This window comes from Apteryx rowi, unplaced genomic scaffold, assembly GCF_003343035.1.
Source record: "Apteryx rowi isolate R43461 unplaced genomic scaffold, aptRow1 scaffold_621, whole genome shotgun sequence".
NCBI classification, from domain to species: Eukaryota; Metazoa; Chordata; class Aves; order Apterygiformes; family Apterygidae; genus Apteryx; species Apteryx rowi.
In genome coordinates, this window is record NW_020450896.1 from 233,013 (window position 1) to 254,823 (window position 21,811).

Sequence of the window (21,811 nt, forward strand, 5' to 3'; positions counted from 1 at the left end):
CTGATTATGGCCTCAGTAAGCCCTCCGAAGTCAGCCCATAGCATGGTTCTCTCATCTTTGAGATATCCTCTTTTAAGGGACCTTATTTCCACTGCAGAGGGGCTTTGCGCACTGTCCCACCTCGATTCCCATTTTTGGATTGAAATGGCCTCAAACTAAAATGAAGTGACTTCACAGAGCGCAAGCTGAAGCTTGAATAAAGTACATCTGCTAAGCCGACAACAGCAGCAAGCAAAACATGGGGAAGCGTTCGCATCCTTTTACAGGGCACAGATGAAATTCCGGCAAAGTTTCTGCAAGATTACTCCACTGATGCAGTGCCAACACTAAATCCTCTCATTTACTTTGGATCAGGTTTGGGACTTTTTTCTTTTGTTTTTCTTTCTTTTCTTTTTCTTTTGTTAAAGTAAAGAGAGCACCCAAAAGGTGCTCAATACCAATATATTACTGTATTAAAGATATCAAATACCAAGCCATTAAAGAGAGCAGTCGTTCCTAAGAGGCTAGTCTAGTTTGCTTATAGCTATAAATCTGCATACATGTTTGAATGGAGAAGTCTTAACACGGAGTCATCAGGAGCCAGAGCATCTCTCTTTCTCTGACAGAAGGACAAATTAAATTCTACTTGGAGGAAATATTTCTCTTCCCCATGATTTAACAAACAACAAATAACTGAAGGGAAGTGGGTGGGAAAGAAGCGTGCTGCCACGATAGTCTGCAACCGGCAGTATATTAGCAAAGGGACAATGGAAGCCGTTATCCCAGTAGTGACTCAGAAGCACTGCTCTACAAGGGACTCCTGTGACTAGGGTTTAAGAAATGAAACAAAATTTTAAAACTAGTTTAAGAAAGCAGTATTACCATGACAATCTAACTATGGCTATCTTAAAACATTAAGTTCAACTACCCCTAAGGGGTGGAGGGGTACTTAGAACGGGACCCATTTGTTTTTCCCAGTCCTAACAATATCATCAGGCATCTTGAGACTTCACACAATTCAGAATACCCATCATTTCCAGAGGTGCTACCAGAAGAGAAGCTTAAAATCTTTGTCATCTCTAGTCACGCGTCTAGGGAGCTACATTTCATCTTCCACATGCAAAATTCTAGGTAATGCCAGGTCAAGCAAAGCCACTTTTTATACCTTACACAAGGAGAGGGAAGAGACAAGCATCCTATGCTCTTTGCTCCTCTGATGTCATGAGCAGTTAAAACAAAACATTCCCAGTCCAGTGGTGGTGAATAAAAATACCGAGTCCCTGGTTTTACAATACCATTGACATTTCTATTTTGAGAAAAGGTGTAAATAATTCAGTACCTGAATATCACTCCCCTGTTCCCTTATGTCCTGAAGCAATGTTTCAGCAATCTGCTACCTTGCCTCATAGGTCCTTTGAAAAAAATACTTAATTATCTCCTAAGTGATAAGATACCCAAAAAATATTACAAGACACTGGGTAGGAATGTTCCATTTTGACCAGAAGCAAAAATCTAATGCAATGACTATGGGCTTCTGATATCATGTTAATTAATGCTGAAATCAACATTGCCTTCGACTCTGGAGCAGATCTTCCATTTGTTCAAACATTCAAGTTTTTGTTCAAGACCAGCATCCCCAGCCACTGTCATCTTCTCGAATGCAAGGATGCACCCAGGAAACTTCAGCTTCACTCAAAGCTGCCGTTTCTCAAAATTTGATCTTTCCTGTTCTCTGCTTGTGCTACTGCACACAATTCTGCAAAAGTGTTGTCCCAGACACAGTACTCTGGGGATTGGCCACCTACTTCCTTCATAGAGGAGCGAGCACGACAAGCTTGCACAAACATACCTAGTGGGGGACTGAGATGCAAGCCATTCTTCAGACTCCACTGCACAGGGAAAATACCAGCACTGTTGACATGACAAATGTAAGACTGGCTGGTTGTGTGTTCTGGTCTCAAGTCATCAATTTCTATCATGAAATATTTTTCATCGTATACCTGTAGTTAGCCAAAAGAGAACCATGTGGTCTTTAAAGTAGCAGATATTGAACTACTTCGCCCTCTCCCCCATTTGGTAACTTTATTAAACAGCAACACTGTAAGTTGTGTAACACCAAATACACAAAAATGGGTTCATCAAAACACTACATGCCAGGATAACTCATTAAACAACTACAAAGTTAACAAGCTTAGCTGACAGTAGCAGTAAAGCAGGTACATGGTATCTTGGTTTTAAAGTTTTTCTCACTACAAATAGGAAATATGGAACTGTCTTATGGAAAAAATAGACAAACTGGAGTTTGGGGTTTTATTACTATTATTCTGTAAAAACAAACTGCTTATTTTGACAATATTTAACTATGTCCTACGATAGACTGTCACTAGCAAAAACGCTAAATTCCTGAAGTAACTAGAAGCAGAACAAACATCAAGAAAAATAAATGATTGTGCTTCACTTGGAACTGGTTATGCCTTTGTAGAAATATATTTGCATCCAATTTGAAGAAACTGTAGGCTAGAATTTAAAAGAGAGAGATCACTGAAATGTAATGTATCATATTGAGAAAATATTTGTCTAAAGGAAAAGGCAATATTTTCTGGAAAATATACAAAAAAAATTAAAATATGTCCTAGTTTTATGTTGTGCAAGAGTTGGTTTACTACATGAAAGCAGGTCTCTTCTAGAATCTTTCATCAGTTTATCAACACAGGAAGGTAGCAATTACTCAAAACCGGTTCATGTTTTGGAGTTTTCCTTTCAACTTCCAAATCCATGTGTTGGCCCTTGTTTGAAAATTGGGTCACCTAGATACTTTGGAGCTTATACATAATAATGACATTAACTTTAGCAAAAATGAAAAACAAAAATCCATCTTCAATTGGATACTTGGATTACGAGAGATCGTGTTTCATTTCAACAATCCAAGTTTGACAATTTTAGCCATTTGGTCTTCCAGCCTGTATCTTAATAGAACTTTCCCCCTCCTTTTTAACCCAATGCCTTCCCCATCAGCAGCCGTTTTACAGGCGCTTGTCCTCTAAGATTCAACTATTTCTTTTGAACACTGTTTCAAGATTTTAAGATAATCAGTTAAGGAAAATTTCCTAAGCATTTAAGAACAGAAGTGGCAATTGAATTGAATCTTATCAGGACAAGTTAATAAAGAACCTTGGTACCTTGACAACTGTAGCAGGAGAAATGACAAAAGGAGCCAGTGGGTCCACAGCTTCTAACTTCATGCCTTCAGAGAACGAATGCACTCCAATCACAGGTTTGTCCTGAAAGATCAAGCATCAGACTGCTAATTACCCAACTTTCTCTATTAGAAACATCTACCTTAAACACTTCAGCAAAAGAGGATAACTTTAAGCTTTATTAGTTCATTCTAAGGAATCAACGTGTCAGAGTACAAACAACGGCTGTATAATGAAAATAAAAGGCCACCTATGCCCTCCGAGGCTGACAGTTTTCTATGCGTTTTAGAAAAAGGAGTTCCGAAGATTTCCTCCTCTGGTGTTCTCCAAAAGGAAGCAAGATTTCACAACACAAGGTGGTCTAATAAATCAATTAAAAAGAGCTTTTAAAAAAAAAAAAAAAAAAAAATCAGTACTCATCATGAGCAAAACTAAAAGAGAACTGTAAACATTAAAAGTGTTCATTTGCAGCCTAACATAAAAACCTGCAGAAAAGGGTTCCTGCTCTGGAATTATGATCATCCTGCTCTGCATGTGATCCTTTAGCAATACATTCAAGATCAATAGCAGCTCCTCCTCTGCTCTGTTCTTGGGCCAAAATTCAACTGAGAAAGCCAAACTAAGGACCTGCAGGGACTAAATTTAATTCCCATTTCTCTCAAAATATTTTGAGCGTCAAGAATTTTATTTCAATTCATATAATTTTAAATTCAAACTCATTAGCAACATTTGCTTGCACTTAGAATATAACAGGACATACTAAACAAGTGTACATATTATACAATAAATATTGCTATATCAGGTTACGCATTAGGTGATACACGTTTAACTTTTTGATATACTTAAAAAATTAGGAAGAATGCAGTAACATTGCACTCCTCCAGGAGGACAGTAATCAGCAAGACCAGCTGGGAAACAACTGGAGATGCCACTATAAAGGATCAGAACAGGGGATTTTTCCCAGCATAATAAATAATGGCTCACATAGCTGYGAAGGGTGTGTTGTCTAACTTAACAAGAACTGCATGGTAATATGATTTTTTTTTAAACTAGAGGGAGAGAGGAAGAAAAGTTAAAAAAAGAGAAAAAAGAAAAAAAGTGGCAGGCTTTCCTCAACCATTTCTTAGGAATATAGCATTTTCATTATATCATCTGTAGCATTAAATTATATACACTGTGTTTTTACCTTAAAAAGATCAGTAGGAACTGATGACTCCTCTTCCTCCTCTTTCACCTTCTTCAGGATCTCTTGCCAATCTGCTTCACTCTTCAAGGACCTAATGGCTTGAGCAAAAACCAAGGGAAACAGTGAATGAAGTCACCTTCTCTCTCTCCCTCTCTCAGAAAGCAAAGCATTAAAGCCAAAAGTTTGATATGTGCTCCTTTAAGTGCTAAATTTGTATCTGTTCAGAATCTGTGTAATTATATTTCTTCTTAAAAAGGTACTGTTTTGTTAGACATTTGGATATCTTATAAAAAAAGAGTCTAAAGTCAAGCTACACTGGATGATCTGTATGTTGCGAGGTCTAATTTTTCTTACAAAGTGGAGGTTGCATCAACACTGTGGAAAACTGATGGAGAAAGGCATGACCAGGAAACAAGGTGTAGCTGGGTAACTGTCTTAGACTTAAGCAAGCAGAAAGCTAAAGAAATGGCCCAGAATTCTGTGCCAGTTGCATAAGTTTTTCTTTTAGTGTCTGTAATTACACATCGCACATCTCCCTGATAGAATGGGAGCTACTTTTACTAGTAATATGTATAAAGGCTCCCTGAAGTCACGTCTGTGAGGATATCAAAGCCTCTCATGCAGACATAAAAAGAAGACTAGTCTAAAAACTAGATTCAAATCATGACCTAATATTTTTTAAAAAGGCATTATTCATTTAAATAATACTTTGAAATCCATCCATCTAGTTTCTGTTAGTGAAGAGAGAGTACAAGCCAAATCACTATTTAATTTCAGCAGAGATTGGTCAAGCACTAGGCAAAGGCAGTACTCCAAGTGATTTCAATCAAAATTTTTTTGTTTTCATGAACCAGATTTCTCCTTAGCATAAAGGGAAAACACACAAAAACCCCACCACAAAAACAACTGTTCTAAAAGACCTGATTTCCCACAACTAATAGCATAAAGTGTGCCAGAACCTTAGATGTGCATCTGCCTTTGAAGAAAGGTTTTATAGGGTAACTCCCTCCACCAGTGTTTTCCAGTTTACCAAGGTTTATTGCTTTGCAAGTTACCAGTGATAGAAAAGGCTCCTGTGATGGCAGGAGAGTAATTTCCCGCACAGGAGACAGATAAACTTTCAAATCAGTTTGATTAGTCCTTCCCAGAAATCGATAAAGGAAGCAAAAGCCCAGAGCCCACAATAACTACTGTGAAGCACACAGTCCTGGAAGAATTATGGCTGTATAGAAGAGGCAGACACTCAGCAACAAGTTGGTCTGAGACCTTGCTTCGCTCTGGTGAAGAGCTTCGTGAATGAGCCTGCCCCTTCAGTACCAGTCACCTGCACGTTCATACCTGGAGTCAGCACAAGCAACCGGTTTACTACGTCCCCCGTCAGGAGATGTATTACAGCAAGCACTTGCACTGCTCAGCTTACGAGCAATCCACTTGTGTTTCAGCCATTTCACACCCCACTACTTAGATGACCAGAAACAGCTACCATCTACCCTGACAGCAGAAAACCATCATGTGTCCTTTTTAAGGACATTTTTATATGCGTATGATACCTCTTTAGGTAGAAACTTAAGTAGCCTAGTGGACTTGGAGTCCCTGCTGGGAAAGCTCCTACTGAGCAGTATTTCAACATGGAAAAGTTGTCTACTTTGCCCCCGACCACCTTGCAGTGTTCAACAGACTACTTTCGCCCCATAGGAATACAAACCTACCAAGAATAACTGCAAAAGCAATCCTTTCCTCTGCATACACTACTACTTTGCACAAACAGGTGGAAGGTTTTGACAGGGAAAAGCAGTTAGCAACATTTGAACAAATGGGTGAAAAGTCTTGCAGTACTACTTACTGAGGTTTTCATTTATATTTCACTTAGGTACAATATTTGTCAGATCATACACTGATTATATGCAAGCGTATGTATCTGGAATACAGATTTAGAGCACCAAAGCAACAGCAGCGTTCTCAAGCCTGTGAACACAACCATATAACAAAGATGTATGTTTTGAAGTACCTAAAGGTGGTTGCAGGTCATATCCCTGTTGAGCTGCCCACCCCACTTGATGAAGGAAAGGGTCCAAGTAGAATATCCATTGGTCAAACTCGTCAGAATCCTCCAAACCTTGGTATCGCAGCTTAAGTCTCCCACCCACGTTTTCTACCACATTGACAATCCAGGCTTCCAAAGAATCCCGGACGTTTTGCAGTTCTAGTCTGGAGCCTGGTGCAATGAGATCCAAAGGATTTTTCCCTCTGTGAAGCTACAAACAGAGAACAAAAAGAACATAAACCAAAGTTTTCTGTACAACAGAGCAAAACAAATCCTGTACTTCCACTTCCATTCTGTCCTTTATACACATTCTTTCTGAATAACTGAAGCATCAACACAGCAGTAAAGAAATACAGCTCTCTTACAAAGGGCAACAGAATTTACAATGTTTAGGATCTCTGCTGCTTGCAGCAGAGCTTTCATACTGCCTGTAGATACAGCCATACATTTCACATTAAATCCTGTTCATCTTTTTCAGAAGCATTAGCCCTTACACATTTGAAGTTTGAAGGAAACAAGGATAAAACGTTTTAAAATTGACTCCTCCAGCAAGTAAAGATGATGAGACAGAAAGGATACAATGATAAAAAACTTTAGGTGCAAGGAAGATTTCAATGGTGTTTTCCAAAAAATGATGTTCTGTACTTTACAATCAGACTTGATATGAGGTGATCAAGTATTAAGTGCAGAGAAGGGGATAAAAATTTAGTTCTTTACCAGCAAAGATGCAAGATGTAAGTGAAACGGTAATCTGTCCATTAGCAAAAACAAAAAATTGTTGAAAGGACTCAACTGAGAAAGGGGACAACGCAAAAGGTCAGATAAATAAAGGACTATTTCCCTAGAGCTATGTGAAGGAGAAGCAGCCTAGAAGGTAGACTGAGACCAAAAGGTGTTTGAAAAAGGTCTTCCTTCTGATAGGACTAATGAAAAAACAACCAGCCCAAACCTGTAGCGACAGATATGTTCCAGGAGAACATTATCAAAATTAAATGCTGTAAATAGGAAACACTAGACAATGGAAATAATTTTTTCTTTAATTCAGCATCATACTACAATGCCACCTAAGTTTATGAAAGGACTTGAACTGACAATCTGAACACTGGTACTGATTACAAGTAGTCAGTCAACAGTATCTTCACTGGCAAAGACAAGACACGCCACAATTTCAAGCCAGCCCATTCGAACACTTACCCCCTCCAGCAAGTTAGTGGGAGCACTGCATGCTCCTTTCAGCACCCGCTGAAGGAATTCCTCCTGGTCAGGTATCTTGTCCTTGATACCTAAGTGAAAAGCGAGGAAGTAAGACTGTGATTCTTCCTGTCTGTTAATGATTTTTTGGGCAATGAGACATTACTACGTTCTTGTGCTGTTTAATTGAGAAGAATCTGCAATACAGCCATCAGTAACACCTTAAAAGAAGAAACAAAACAAAACAAAAACCCTTTAAAGGAAATGACAAAGCTGCAGATTTTAGTGGACGATGATTATGGAAACCACAAGTCTTGGTGTGAAAGTAATCCCAATTTTGAAACTAAGCTAACAGCTCTCTGGTGAAAGAACAATCAGAAGAACTGTACATCACAGGATTTCAGACAAACACAGCAGATAACCTCAACTTGTCATCAGAAAAATGCCACCTGCTCATAGCAGCAATTAGGGAGGCTGTTTGCCAGGCTTACAAAGGACAAAGGCATACTTTAAGAAAGTGTGTACTCCCTCTTTTGCATTTGGAGCCATTACCTTCAGGCACTTTGAGAATCTTCTTGTTCTGTTCACACCAGCCAATGGGGTGTAAATCAGCTGTCATGATATCACACCAAAAGTCAGCCTTGCGGTCTTCCCCATATCCGTCATAGCGCAGCAGGAGCAACTGCCCACAGGTAGTAATGATGGTGGCTACCCAATAGGTGTTTTGGTCAGACTTGACAGCAACTTCTAGCTTCATACCAGGGGCAAAACCATTCTGCAAACTCGTATCCACCTGAAGAAAGAGAAGATTGCCACATTTCATCACTCCACAGAAACTTTGTGGAACAACATGGAGAACAATTTAGACGTGTTCAATAGTAAAAACCTCAAGCAGAATACTGTCCAGCCTCCTCAGAGAGGCAACTTTGTCATGTTACGCGACCCAAATTAGATTGCATACAGTCATCATTAATGAAATCTCCTTCTCATTTCAGAGTATCTTCTTAACCTTAAATTAATATATGCATCTTCCTGCCATGGGAAATACTCACGCATTACAGAAAGGCTTTCCAACTCACAGCTGGGCTGTCGAGATAAACAAAACTAGAGGTCAAACTCAGCAACACAACCTTGATGTTTGGTGTTAAACAATATTTCCTTCAACCTTTCTGGACAAAGAGCCAGCTTAAAGTATATACTGCTTAAAGTATATATTTAGATAATAATATCACTGTCTCCTCCACCATGTTCATTTAAGCAAGAGTCAATCTGCACATATGGCAGAATAAGGGTGCTTAACTTCTCTATCCAGGACCCCAAATAATTTTGTATGCAGCATCATTATATAAATTGCATAGATTAATATAAATAGTGCGTGGTTCTTCAGCGGGCTTACTGTTTGGCACTTAGCTATTGCCAGAGCAGTTGTGTGTGTACATGTTGCATGTGGGTGAGGAATCTGACTGCACAGCAGTCATACTGAAATGTGAACTCTCCCTTAAAAAGTAAGGGCAAAACATGAAGTTCCTTGCATCCCCAACTTTTCCCAGCTCAAACCCTCCTGAAAGGGCAGAAAAACCCTACCTGTTCTGTTCCCACTGTAGTATGCTTCTGAGCTACATTTAATTCCATAATCTCAGGCTTAATTCAAAAACCAGTATGACGAGTCCCTGTTCACAGCTGAATTTAACTGGTGTTTTCTTTCTTAAATGGTCCCGAAGTCACACTTCCTCTTTGAATCAATGGCTAGAAAGGTTTCAATGTGCTGGAGACGCAGTAGCTACTTTCTTGGTTATCAATTACCAGTAAGGTGCTGATGGTTCAGGAACTGCCATAGCTATTACAGCACATACTGGTTTGCCAAAACAAATAAAACACCACCACCAACGGCCCCCCGCATCCCACTCCTAAGAGAATCATATTAGAAAGAAAATCACATGCCTCTGTTTTTAAGTGTTAACACCTTTAGGTATCATATTCTCCACTTAGAGAATCCCCTACTTAAAAACAAAACCAGCAGGACCCAATACCTGCAGATCTCTTTGAAGTAACATTACAGAATAATCTCTTCAAAGAGATATTGCCTTTTTGAAGGGATATTACAAAATACTTAATATTCTGATTCCCGAGAGAAAGGCCATGAGCTCCACACAAAGCCTGAGGAATCGGAGGCTCTGCGCAGCTCTCTGCAGCCAAGCTCTGAGCAGAGCCTCGCGGCCGCGGAGAGCCATACTCAAGCAAAACCAGCAGTGACGGATGGAGCTTCCCCTGAAGTCAGGTGCATTTCTCAAATGCGAGAGTGTATGTTTCCCTGGTGGATACGCTGGAGACCAAGAAGTTGGCACCCTCTTCTGGTAGCTGTGCAAGATGACACCACTGCATGGTTTAATGCACAGAACTTTGTTTCTTTGGACTTGGCCACTGAGAAAACAAGTTGGCAGGAGTTTCTTGGAAAGAGCTCAGAGGATATTTTCTGCGGAGCCATGGATCCGAGAACGCTACCTTTCCCTTGCACGTATGGCAAGCTGAGATGGCCACTCAGCATGTAGTGACAACATCAATCCCTGACCGCTCCTTCCCATTACGTATTATCCCCCTCCTTTTTGCAGCCATGTCACAAGTCAAACTAGGGTATCTGAATCAGCTCAGAAAGTCGCTTTTCAGCATGTTTACAGAACAATTTCTCCAAGAGCTCTGCTAGTACAATGGAGAAGACCACATGGAAATGGGTGTTAACGCCCAAGAGCAAGAGCTGACACTGCTGTCAAAAATCACTCAAATAACATTTCAAGCTAGGAAGAAATGGAGGAGAAAAGAGGAACATAAGGCATATTAAGGAAGATAAGATGAAAGAAAGGATAAAATGTATTAAGATCATGCAAGTACACACAGTAAATACATGTGTTCAGGTGATACTGAACACTAACCTTATATATAAGTTGCACAAAGGAATTTTAAAAAAAAGAATATTAAACAATTCTCATGAAAGTGTATTTAGACATAGTGTGGGGATGACACATCGGCACCCAGCACCACTCTAGGTATTTGATAAGGTCTTTTTCCTGCTAGATTGTATAACAATCACTGGGATTGTTAGTCAGTCACTGGGATCTCAATAGCGTTTACATCTTAAAAATGCAAACAAATTAAACATTAAAACACATTTGAGGAAGTAGCTCCCATTTTCCAACACATTTTGCCCACAGTAAGAACAAAACACTCAATATAAGCACACAAAATAAAGGTGTGTGTGGTGGACCTCTCGTACATCAGCAAGTCAAGCTCTTTGCTAACGCAGGCTACGTAATCACAGATTACATTTTAACCTGCTCATGTATCCTCCTACAATGCGAGTTAGGTATTTCACACCCACTGCTCATAACAGAAGACTGGTCACAATCTTACTATTCCAAAACTTAAAAACAACAAAACAAAACCAAAAACCTTAAGTTTCCATCTAAAGTTTATTTATAGCCAATACATGCCCATTTATGATGCCAGCGTTACTCTTTAGCTGAGCTCGCTTAGAAGAAGTTGTTGCTCTTCAACTAGAACCGCACAGACTCCACTTGGAGGAACCACTAGTAGCTAGTGCAAAGACATCAGTGCTTGTGTGCTCTCCACTGAAAATCTCTCACTGGATGTATCCTGGAATCACATTAACCTTTTCTTAGGGCTTCATCACATGTACAGGTCATCACTATCCTCTGGGAGGCACCGAGGTTCTCCTCCGCTATCGTTTCCAAACCGTTACCTTCTAACGGACAGCAGAATTCCTGAGCAGATAACCTTGCGCTATTGAATTTCTATTAAGAGAAAGATTGAGGCGATGTGATACTGCTGTAAATATTCTCAGCTTGTCAATTCTGTGTCAGCAATGACTTTCAAAAATTTTGTGCCAAGCTTACTACAGAAAACATCAAAATTGGCTTCCTGACAAATGCTGAAGGAAGTCTGCTAGTAAACGCCATGCAGCCTGACAGTTCCTCTTCCGATATAACACACGGGCATCTATTTTCCTGCCTATCCATTCACGCCACTGCGCAACACTTCTGGCACTTGTGTCTCTCCTGCCACGGTAGGGAGAGCACCGGTGAAGTTCACACAGCTCAGAGCCACCCTGGTTTTGCCCATGAGAGGGCATCCAATGCACCCAAAAAGGACAGGAAGACACTGCTTTGCTTTGTTTGCACTTGCTCAGTACAGCACTCTCCGTGACAATACCACTCGCACCAGCAAAAATGTACTGTATTCTACACATAGAAGGAATAATAACAATAAAAAAGTGTGGATCATTATTATTGTTATTACCTAATTGCATTTCTGATGGCCACACCAGTCAGACCTCTCATTTACACAGCTGAGTTGGCAAACGGGTGCAGTACGGGGGTAACAAAGTCACTGAAAGCGTGCAACCTAACGATTACCAAAATATAGCTGTCATGTTAATTCAGTTGGCCACTACTATAAAGCTGGCGATACAATTATTTTGGTTTGAACTATGATATCAAACTTCTTTAACAGAGATCAAATAAGGGAAAATGTACCAGAGAAGTAGACAGCCTGCACCTCGCACGACTGCTACAAAAGGCCATTGGTGCAATTGCACACTACTCCTCAACTGGGGCTGCACGAGCACTACCACTCTCGGTAAGCTTGTTCTTGCTAGAGCCTTCGTACACTAAGAAAAACACCAAAGCAAACATAGGTCTCTCCCCTTGAGAAACTAGATACCCGAATGCTTATTTTGAACAAAGAGCTTACAATCCCGATGTGTCAAACAGCCTCTGCAAGTCTACATTTACTGTACGCCTTTACTAGCAACACAACTGCCCTATTTTAACACATTCTTTAAAGTTTCCTTTATCTTACATTAATATAACTTCTGCAGGTTACCTTTCATCTCAGAAAACTTTGTGATCCTTCAATGAATGGAGCTGAGCTCAAGTCTCTTGCATTGAAAGCAGGTAGTACTAGACATGAAAGCAAAGGCCCCACTTTTCCAAGACAGGTGCTACAGAAGTCATGACCCTCATTGGCATGGGGTAAAGGACCCACAGCTGGTCTTTGGAAGACTACTGAATGGCAGCTTTAACAAGAAGTTCAACAAGGATACATGGCAACCTGGAATGTATTTTAATAGTTGGAAGAGATCGAAGAATTTTGAGAACCAGCTCTAACACAGCTCATCTTCATTGATGACTCAGTACATCAAGCCAGACCAACCAGCTTAATGTTCARATCTCACCCAAAGGGACAGTGCAATCCAGAGATTTAGCAACAGACACTTGATTCAACAATACCCAGGGGCAAAGATGAGGGCTTAACAAGACTTCACCCCATCCATCATGCCTGTGATCTACAGTTACCCCAACTAGTTTTTTAACTATTACAGTCAAGCATTAGGTAGAACTATTATTTGCTCCTTGGGAACCATCATTAAAACTTTCTCCGAGAGCACACCTGAATTCTGCTATTCAAGAACTCATGATATCAACTCCAAAACCCAGCTCCTCCATAGCACTTGTCCAGTAGCAAAGACCAAAAGAGACCGGCCAGTTCAGGTTTCGAGGGGGGCGCGTGGGGGGAAGCCAAAGCTTATTTGCTGGTGTATAGAAAGGACTAGAAGCCCTTAACTTTCAGCACTTGAGGACGGGATTATGCCGTGCTATGTATACAGAGTAAATAGAGAAACAATAATAAAAAGGTAAAATTTCTTCTTTCTCTTTATTCTAACAAACATGATTATAGTTTGTCTTCTAGATTTGAGAGTCTCAATTCATTCAAAGAAACCCTAAATACTCAGCACATCAAAAAGAAAAAAAAAAATACAGGAGAGAGCAAGTAAACATACCCTCCCTTACTCACATGTTTAAAAGATCCATGGGGGGCTGCAGTTGCTCCTGTGTCTTCCAGATACTCATCCCAATTGAATTCCATTTCTTCCACACCAGAACCAGCATCTGGAAGAGAAGATAAAAACCTTCTACTTAGCAATCTGTTGGCTCAAGTTTTAGGCTTTTAAGAACCACAGCAAAGACCACTTCATTTCTAAATGACTGCCTACACAAGCAGTCCAATGAACTTCAGTTATGCGCTTCAAAACACAGACAATACTATTTAACTTTCATTTGTATCCCCAGCAACCCAAATCCTGAGAAATTAAAGAGCACTTTATATTGGATTTGGTCTGAGAGATGATAAAACCCTGGAATTTTGGTTAAGCACAAGTTGTTTCCACATCTGATATAGGAGAGAACAGGCATAAGTTCTGTACTCATACCAACAAATATTTAGGAAGAGATTCAGAATTCTGGGCAAACCAGTCCTTTAGTGTATCAAATTAGAAACCTCTCAGGAAACAGCAATACCAATAGTAAGTGGTTTGAAAAATAAGACTCAAAACCCCCCCCCACGCAGATAAGTCTCCTGCCTTCAACCCCCCTTCTTTTCTTTTGTGAAAGATGGTGTTTAYTTAGATGGTATAAAACACCAAAAGCACAGAGTAGGATTTTAGGGTAGTTCTAAGGAAGACAACCTGGCACACAACTGAAATCAAGAACATTCAAATTAGTCACTTAAAATACCAACTCATAACGTGCAACAACTTCCTCAGAGCAAGAGCCACCTCATTTTGGGATGCATTTAAGGTCAGAATGGGCTAAAAGCACACGGGCCACAGCTCAATGCTCACTTCTGCTCTTAGGAAAACAGTTTAACATTGTATGCTCAAAAACACACTACTGCCTGCCCTTGTGAGACCTTTGGGCACAAAAACCTGGTAAGCACCCTTCATAACAGTTCGTACTCCTTGAATGGAGAGGGGCAAATATTTGCCCAAAAGCCTGAACATCTTTAAGTCAGCTTAAAAAAAAAAAAAAGAAAAAAGAAAAAAAGCCACTCAAGTGCTCAATGTAAAGTAGGTTCATTTTCTCCTCAAGCTGAATGTGAAGCTCATCTTTGACTTTTCATTGTCATTCTAGGAATTATAATTTCCCCAAATTTAGCAATGCATACTTAGCTAGCTTTTGTTTGCTGATGACAGTATCTGTTTTAAAGGCAGCTTGTCTCTCTCCCAATCCCAGTTTCGTTTTGCTATTTTTAAGCAACCATAGTCGGTTATATTGGCCTTTCATAAGCCTCAGAGCTCAAAAAACTCAGAGCTTGCACGTGAACATCAATTTTAAGGGGATAAATTTTAAGTTACTGAAGAAGGAGGAGGACAAGAATAAGTAATTTTATCTTTAACATTTTGAGGGAGTAAAGAGGATAGGGCACAGACCAGAGCTATTTGCAAATTAAGGTGGAGCTGACCAATGCTTTGGCTGCAAGTCATTCTAACCAAAATATAGTTTTATTGTAAAATGTTGTTAAAACAAATTAAGGTTTCTTACCTCATTAAAACAACATTTGATAAAAAAAAAACATAATAAAAAGCTTAAGTTTACAGCTAGAGAACCAAGGCAGGAATAAGCATCAGCTTGAAGAAAACATCTATGGTCGGTCAAAAACAAGAACGAACCTTGTCAGGTTCATGAACCCTGCTTAGAAAAAGGTAAATAAGTGACCATTACCTACAGCAAAGCTCAAGACTGCTAAAGCAACAATTTTCACCCAACTCTAAGGGGAACTTTGTATTTAAAAAGCACTGGTTGTAATCTCCAAGCAGGTCTTTCTGTTTGAAGGGAAAGCGGAGTGACCACGGGGTGCATTTTAAGAAGTCGGAGGAGAGCCGGCTCCGGGCTGGGCAGTGCTGTGGGGACACTGAGAACCTCCAGCCCCGCCACCTCCTTGCCATGTCTTCAGTTACATAAGCGCCTAAGGGGCGGCTAAGCTCCTAAACGAGGCACAGGTCACCTCACGCACTGGGAGGGTCAATTAGTAACTTCTGCTGCCACTTAATTGCTACAAGGGACTCCAGAAAGAGGGCGGTCGCATCCCGCTCGAGGTGTCTCTTGCCCCTAACTACAGCTGCAAACAGTTCCCAGCTGGATCGGCATTAGCGCGGCTCCTTTTTCTCTCCACGAATCTATGGCCTCCGCAGCCTCTATGTTTTTCCATCCCCTTCCAGCTCCGCACTGCAGCGAGAAGGGCTCACATTTCTCAGTGCCATAAAATGCCCAAATCTCAACAGCACCTTCCAAGAGCTCTTCTGGAACTCTTTTTCCAGAGAAAACCCACAAATTCCTGTCCTCCACGCATTGCGGATTCAATAATCTTGCCCCTTTTTCTTGTGGGGGGGTTCTTGGTAGTCAGAGCATTTTTAAAACATTTTTAAAGAAGCGCCCATAACTTCTTTCATTCGCAAGGCTTCACCTATCTCAGCTTGCATTTACGCTTCCTAAGGTTTTACAGTTAAATGAGACCAAGTTATTGGCTGTGAACTTCAACCACTTGACATGCAGAGGGGGAATTTTCAGGTGGTTTCCTTCCTTTAGGAGACTGCTACTTACAGCTGATGCCCCTCTGTCTCCATACGATAGGGCAGATCTGGCTTTTGTATCTCACATACTGCCTTGCCACAGTATTTCAGGTTATTTAGTGGAGCACTTATTTAATGAATATGGCACATGAAAAGATTATTAAATAAAGCTCCAAGCAAAAATGCTGTAAAATGCTTCATAGTGAGAGAAGCAAATTATTTGTCTAATTGTGGAGCAAATTACTCTTCTAATTGTGGAATAAACATGTGCTAGGAATATATAAAACATGAATAATCTCAGAAATCAAATATCTATTTTTTACATCTGATGCAGAAACACTTCACGAGTTTGGCTAAGGACCATGTCTCTGTTAAGGCTTAAGCTAGCTGAAAATATTTGACAGTTGGAATCCAATTGCTATTCTGTTTTTATTGGTATGAGAGTCACAGCAGAGCAAGGCCCCATTTAAGTCTTTTGATCCAGCCAGCTGATATATTTTGCAAGATCCTGTTCCACAGCGCTGTTCTTGCAGCTTAGCAGATACTGGGATACACAGAGGACCTGTTTAAATGAATCTGCCTTCCAGAGGGCCCCTATGTCTGTATTAAACATCCTAATCAGTCTGAATTCAAACTACTCAGCAAAACCTTATATATATATTTGCACTAACAATTAATGTCTATTGTGAGAAAACTTGCAGATTAATATAACAGATGCCAAGAAGCAAAACCGTATTTAATCCATTTAATCCTAAAGCACAATTTACTAATATAATGCTATAGATGTGTACATATATGTATGTTCTCTCTTTCTCTCCATATCCCCAATTACTTACAAGTCCTAAATGAGTTCAGGTTTCTTCTACCTAAAGAGACATATTTTCTCTATATCAGACAGGATGGTTGAGACATAAGTTAGTTCAGTGGCAAAGCACAAATTTGGCAAAGGCAAGGCAAGAAACCAGATGTGATTCTCAGCTCTGTGGCCTCAGCATATAACTAGCTTTTCTGAATAAAGCTTTCAAAGCATACGAGCAGATTTTCTCAAGTAAAATCTGAGAAGTGTCCTACAGAGCTTCTGGGGAAAGTGTTTATTCACTCTGGAGGCGAGAAAATTGTCTGTAAGAATATTAAAAATTTCCAAGAGAGGTATATCACCTCCTATTTACCACTATTTATACTAGCGTTTTTTTCAACACTAGCTCTTCCGTTCTGCATGTTACCGTGAAATTGGGTACGTTGCTCTCAGATACATACACAAAGAGAAAGAATACTAAACTGCACCATTTCGACACGAGAAGGTAGTGCGATATGACTACATTCGTCCTTAAAAATATCTGCAATGGAAGCAGTCTGCACCAGACTTTGTTTTGATCCTTGGGCTCAAGTTAAATTCTCACTGCCAGTAACTTTCATGCAACTTTAATGTGATTTAGTTTGAAGACTGTCATATTGGACATTTAACTACATCACACTGAAGTCTGCAAGACCTTCAATTAAGGCTAACCTAAAGGTTCCTCACCAAGAAACTTAGACATATTTCAATCTGATTTTAATAACAGTTAATCTTTTCCATCTATACCAGCTGCAAGGCCATGAATAAATAAAGACATGTTGCAATTCCGGCAGCTGAAAAAGACTGTGACAAGAATAAAAGTTGTCGTTCCCACTTGTTGTGCAGGGGAGCATCACAGCTGACAATCCTGGCCGCTGCCTGTGCTCTCTTACTCAGGGGCGGTCCAGTAGATAAACACAAAATAGGGAGAAGAATCGCCAAAAATCTGCTAAAAATCATGAACTGGAAAAATTATGCCAGTTAAAGAATATGAAGGGAATTTTTCAGTAGTGGTCTAAGATCTAATCAAAATGTAAATTAGTTGGGACTGGTCTAATTTAAAGCTCTATAGGAAAATGGTATGAGAAAGAGGGCACAAAAACTAAAGCAACATGCATATGTTTACATGGTTAGCATTTTCTGAAACCTGTGATGAACTCAGCAAGTATAGCCCTCTTAAGTAATTGTTTGCTTTTTATAACCACCTGTACTGCAACCAGACACAAAAAGGATGTTCAGGAAAACAACTGTTGAGCAATCTCAAGAAAACAGCAAACTCTTCATAGCTATTCCCCAAGCACATATAGAAGATTGTGTGACTTCGGCTATTTTTAAAGGATGGAAAAAAATTCGATAAAGGTTTCAGTACAGAGGGATGTGCTGTGAACACCCTGTTGCTGACCATGTATAGATCTGTTTATCGTTTTTCTCAGCTGCCCAAGCCCTTTTCCCTTTCTTACACTAGATGACAGAAGTTAACACTTTCCAGTAGCAGAAGAAAGTGGATTTGCACATGCCTGGAGAAATTCTGCATACCTGTGTATGCTGCTTTTTTTGCTTATTTGAGGACATAAGGTTGACAACAACCTGAATGATTGGTTACAGTTAATTATCAGAAGGCATATTTCAGCACTGGATAGCAGATGATAGATAGTATTCTGCTAAGAGCCCTATAGACTAAATTTATGTTTAACATTTCTTCAGTAACACTGAGAGCAATTTGACTTTCATAAAAATCAAAAACTACCAATAGCAAACTGTCCTATGAGAAGTGCTCCTTGTTGGAGAGTTACCAAAAGAAAGTAATAGTCAGATAAAATCTTAATCCAATGGTTTATACTAATAACTACAAATAAAAATTTACTACTACTTAACTGTACGAACACTACGGGTAAGGACCTTGCCAAGGAAAAGGAGCAGACCATGGTAGGCAAAGTCAGAAATATAGATGATCCCTATCCTCAAAAAGGGCAAAAAATTTAAGGACTCTTTCAGAAAGCTGCTAGTGTCCCCAACCATCCCAGGCGCAGACACTCTTTTCAGCCTGGTGTTTCAAGGTGAACCAAAATCTGAGCTAATTTATCATAATACACCACTCTGCAGCAGTTCAGAAGCTGGTGCCTCAAGCCCAAGTAGACAGCAAGGCTCATCAGAAGAACAGGACGGACTACAATGGAACCAAACAGCTTCAATTATCTGATGTTCTATCCAGCACCACGACTTCATCAAAATATTAAGAACCAGATGAAGGCACGTAAGGACAGAACAAGATTTTATTAACTATTCTGACAGGCAAATGTCTCAAAATAATAGTTATAAAGCCACTGAGATTTTCATGATTTCATCTCATACCCGCATCCTGAAGGGGCTTCTTAAAAACACAGTTACTAAGGTGGGTCACATTTTTCTTCTAAGCCAGGCAGTCAAAATCCAACCCACAGCCACAGAAATCTGAGCCTCTCCTTGTACAGTGCAGAGCATAAGACACTTGCCATATGAAACGTGCATTGTACTCATTTCGGTCCCATCTCAGTTGCCAAATGTTTGGAGAAGCTTTAGCCCTGGAAGCCAGCTGGCGTATTACCTGCATCATACTGCTGTTCTCCATTCATCTCCACAGTGGCCCAGGGATTATTCTAAGCAGCCAGAAGCAGTGCAACCCAAGCCTGTCACAGTTTGGTGGTCATGAGTTGTCTCCCACCTTCAATCCTATTGACAGTGAGGACATTCAAGAAGGGATGCTGAAAACAAACCTGAAAATAACAAATATTAAGAAAATCATTATCTGATATTAACTGTTCTTCGATACATTAAAAATATTATTCTCCAGCAATAAGCCAAAAACTCTATAGCAAACAAGGATACCATGTTGTGCTTATTTACTTTTACTTTACTGTACAGACATACCCCCATCAGCAGACCAAAAACTGCCTCTGGAATAAAAATTCCTAAAGCAGTTAGTTACAGAACCTATTTTCAACATCTCTCCTGCCCCCAAACAAACTCATCCCTCTCAGAAGTTCCTTTGATCCTGCACAAGGCTAAAAAGTGTGGAAGTAACCAAGTCGTGGCTTAGGAACAAGACAGAACAAGAATCAAGTTCTTATTTCACCTGGACCAACGAAAATGTCAAAAGTCAAGAAAGCTAAACTGATTCTGGCAAAGCACCCTTACCAAATGTCTCTTCAGGCTCTTGGGTTTTAACATCTTAGCAATTTGCTTTTCCTGAGCCTTCAAGGGATTTGCAACACTGGCCTTGTATTGGTATAAAACAAGTTTAAATATATGTATACATTTTCGACTTAGTAGATTCTTGACAGCTCAACCAGTGAGCTATCATTTCAGCACCTTCCCAGGACTTGGAGATACCAGTGATACTGTTATGCTGTGAAAGAGTAAGTCATTTACTAGCAAAATGTTGTGTTTTATGTAAGTCGAAAAAACAATTAATACTCTCTGCACCTAGATCCATACCTTTGTTTTGTTTCATTTTAGAATCCTTTACCAGGCTATTTAAAATTTTCTGTTTTTTATGGGCATTCCTATGGAAGTTCATTTTAATGTGTTTTACCTGCTAAAACATATTTTAAGTTGTTCAACATGAAAACAGTCACGTCATTCTGTATATTTAAGAAATAGCTGTATTGACTTGACCAGCAACAACGGTTCCTCAAGGAGAAGCAGTCCTATACAATAACAGAGCAGGAGGCTGCCCCTAACTACAATACATCCAAATTATCACAGTTCTGTGGTATGAGAAAAACCGAGTAAATTGTATAAATCCAGCTTAAGTCCTAAAATTTAACCGGTCATCTCTTTAGTCCTTCCACTCACCAAATTCCTTAAGTCTGCGCTTAAAACTCTCACCTCCAAGGGACATGACCCCTGGTTACTCTCTAGTGCTCTTTCTCTGCCAATGGTGCCCAAAATTGCTGTGGAGACAGCAGGACAGGAACATTTTGCAGTCTGTTATGCCAAACCCACCCTACAAATAGACGGCTCATATAAACGTGGGTGCTTGAAGCATTTAACATCTCATTCTGCTACCCCTGATCCAGAAGCTACTGCCCTGCACAGAAGCTGAGACCGGCACATCTAAAAAAAATGCCCTGAAGCTGTCTGCTTTTCGGTTTTATTACACACACACGCATGTGCACCTACACGGAGTGCTTTCCTGCTGTGTGAGCTGAAGGTTTATCAGGCAAAAATAACTTTTTTTTAAAAAAACAAAAAACAGATAAAAAAGCTGCAGGTGGCAGAAATATGCTCCTAAACATTTTGCGATGAGAAGCCATAGCTTTCAAGCCTTTAAGCCCATAATTTAGTGTTGGAACCTAACCCATAAGCAACAAACAACTGTGACTCCTACGAGCAATTGAAATCATCATTTCTTTAGTATCGGCAGAAACGGAGGCAGCATAGCTCTAAAGTAAGCCCACTACTTCTCCAGTATTTTTGTCCCCAAAGCCCTGGCACAGGCTGGAACATGCTGAGCCCAAAGTGGACATCAGGCCATTTGCAGAAGCCAACACACACATCATCATTTGATAATACTGGTAGGGACCAAATCCTGCAAGTATTTTTCCTCTTACAAAATTCTCCACTAAAGCAAGTTGTACAGTAGATAAAAATCTGAAGAAAAGATTTTTTTCATTAATATCACACCCTGCACGTCAACGCTCACTCTCTCTTGGCCTTGAAAACAAAATTGTTTGCTTAAAAAATGCTTAAAAAAAAGATATCATTCAAAAGCCCTTTGCATTCCTGTTGGATGTCTGGGTAGCAGCTTGTTTTTCCTTTTAAACAAGGTACTAGAAATAAAGAGGGCTAAAAGTTTGTTTTTAAAAATGAAGGCTGTATTTCTCATTTAATACAAAAGAAAAGAAGCTATGGTTTAAAGGAGGGAAGCCCTAGACATTTGCAGTGTCTTAGGTTTTTTTTTTAGTTTTGTAGACCT

At 39.8% G+C, this 21,811-nt stretch overlaps 1 protein-coding gene across 5 annotated transcripts in view; it reads right to left on the minus strand.

The window, feature by feature from the left end:
• Window positions 1–21,811, minus strand: part of SFMBT1 (Scm like with four mbt domains 1) — a 77,428-nt gene that overhangs the window by 20,368 nt on the left and 35,249 nt on the right. For all 5 annotated transcript variants that reach the window (XM_026084001.1, XM_026084004.1, XM_026084003.1 and 2 more), the window contains 8 exons: window positions 19,439–19,607; window positions 13,466–13,560; window positions 8,150–8,390; window positions 7,601–7,689; window positions 6,371–6,617; window positions 4,363–4,460; window positions 3,159–3,260; window positions 1,829–1,979 (listed from right to left, as the gene is read on the minus strand). In XM_026084001.1, coding sequence (XP_025939786.1) covers window positions 1,829–1,979; window positions 3,159–3,260; window positions 4,363–4,460; window positions 6,371–6,617; window positions 7,601–7,689; window positions 8,150–8,390; window positions 13,466–13,560; window positions 19,439–19,466 — 1,051 coding nt within the window. In that variant the 5' untranslated portion in view covers window positions 19,467–19,607. The remainder of the gene's footprint in view (window positions 1–1,828; window positions 1,980–3,158; window positions 3,261–4,362; window positions 4,461–6,370; window positions 6,618–7,600; window positions 7,690–8,149; window positions 8,391–13,465; window positions 13,561–19,438; window positions 19,608–21,811) is intronic.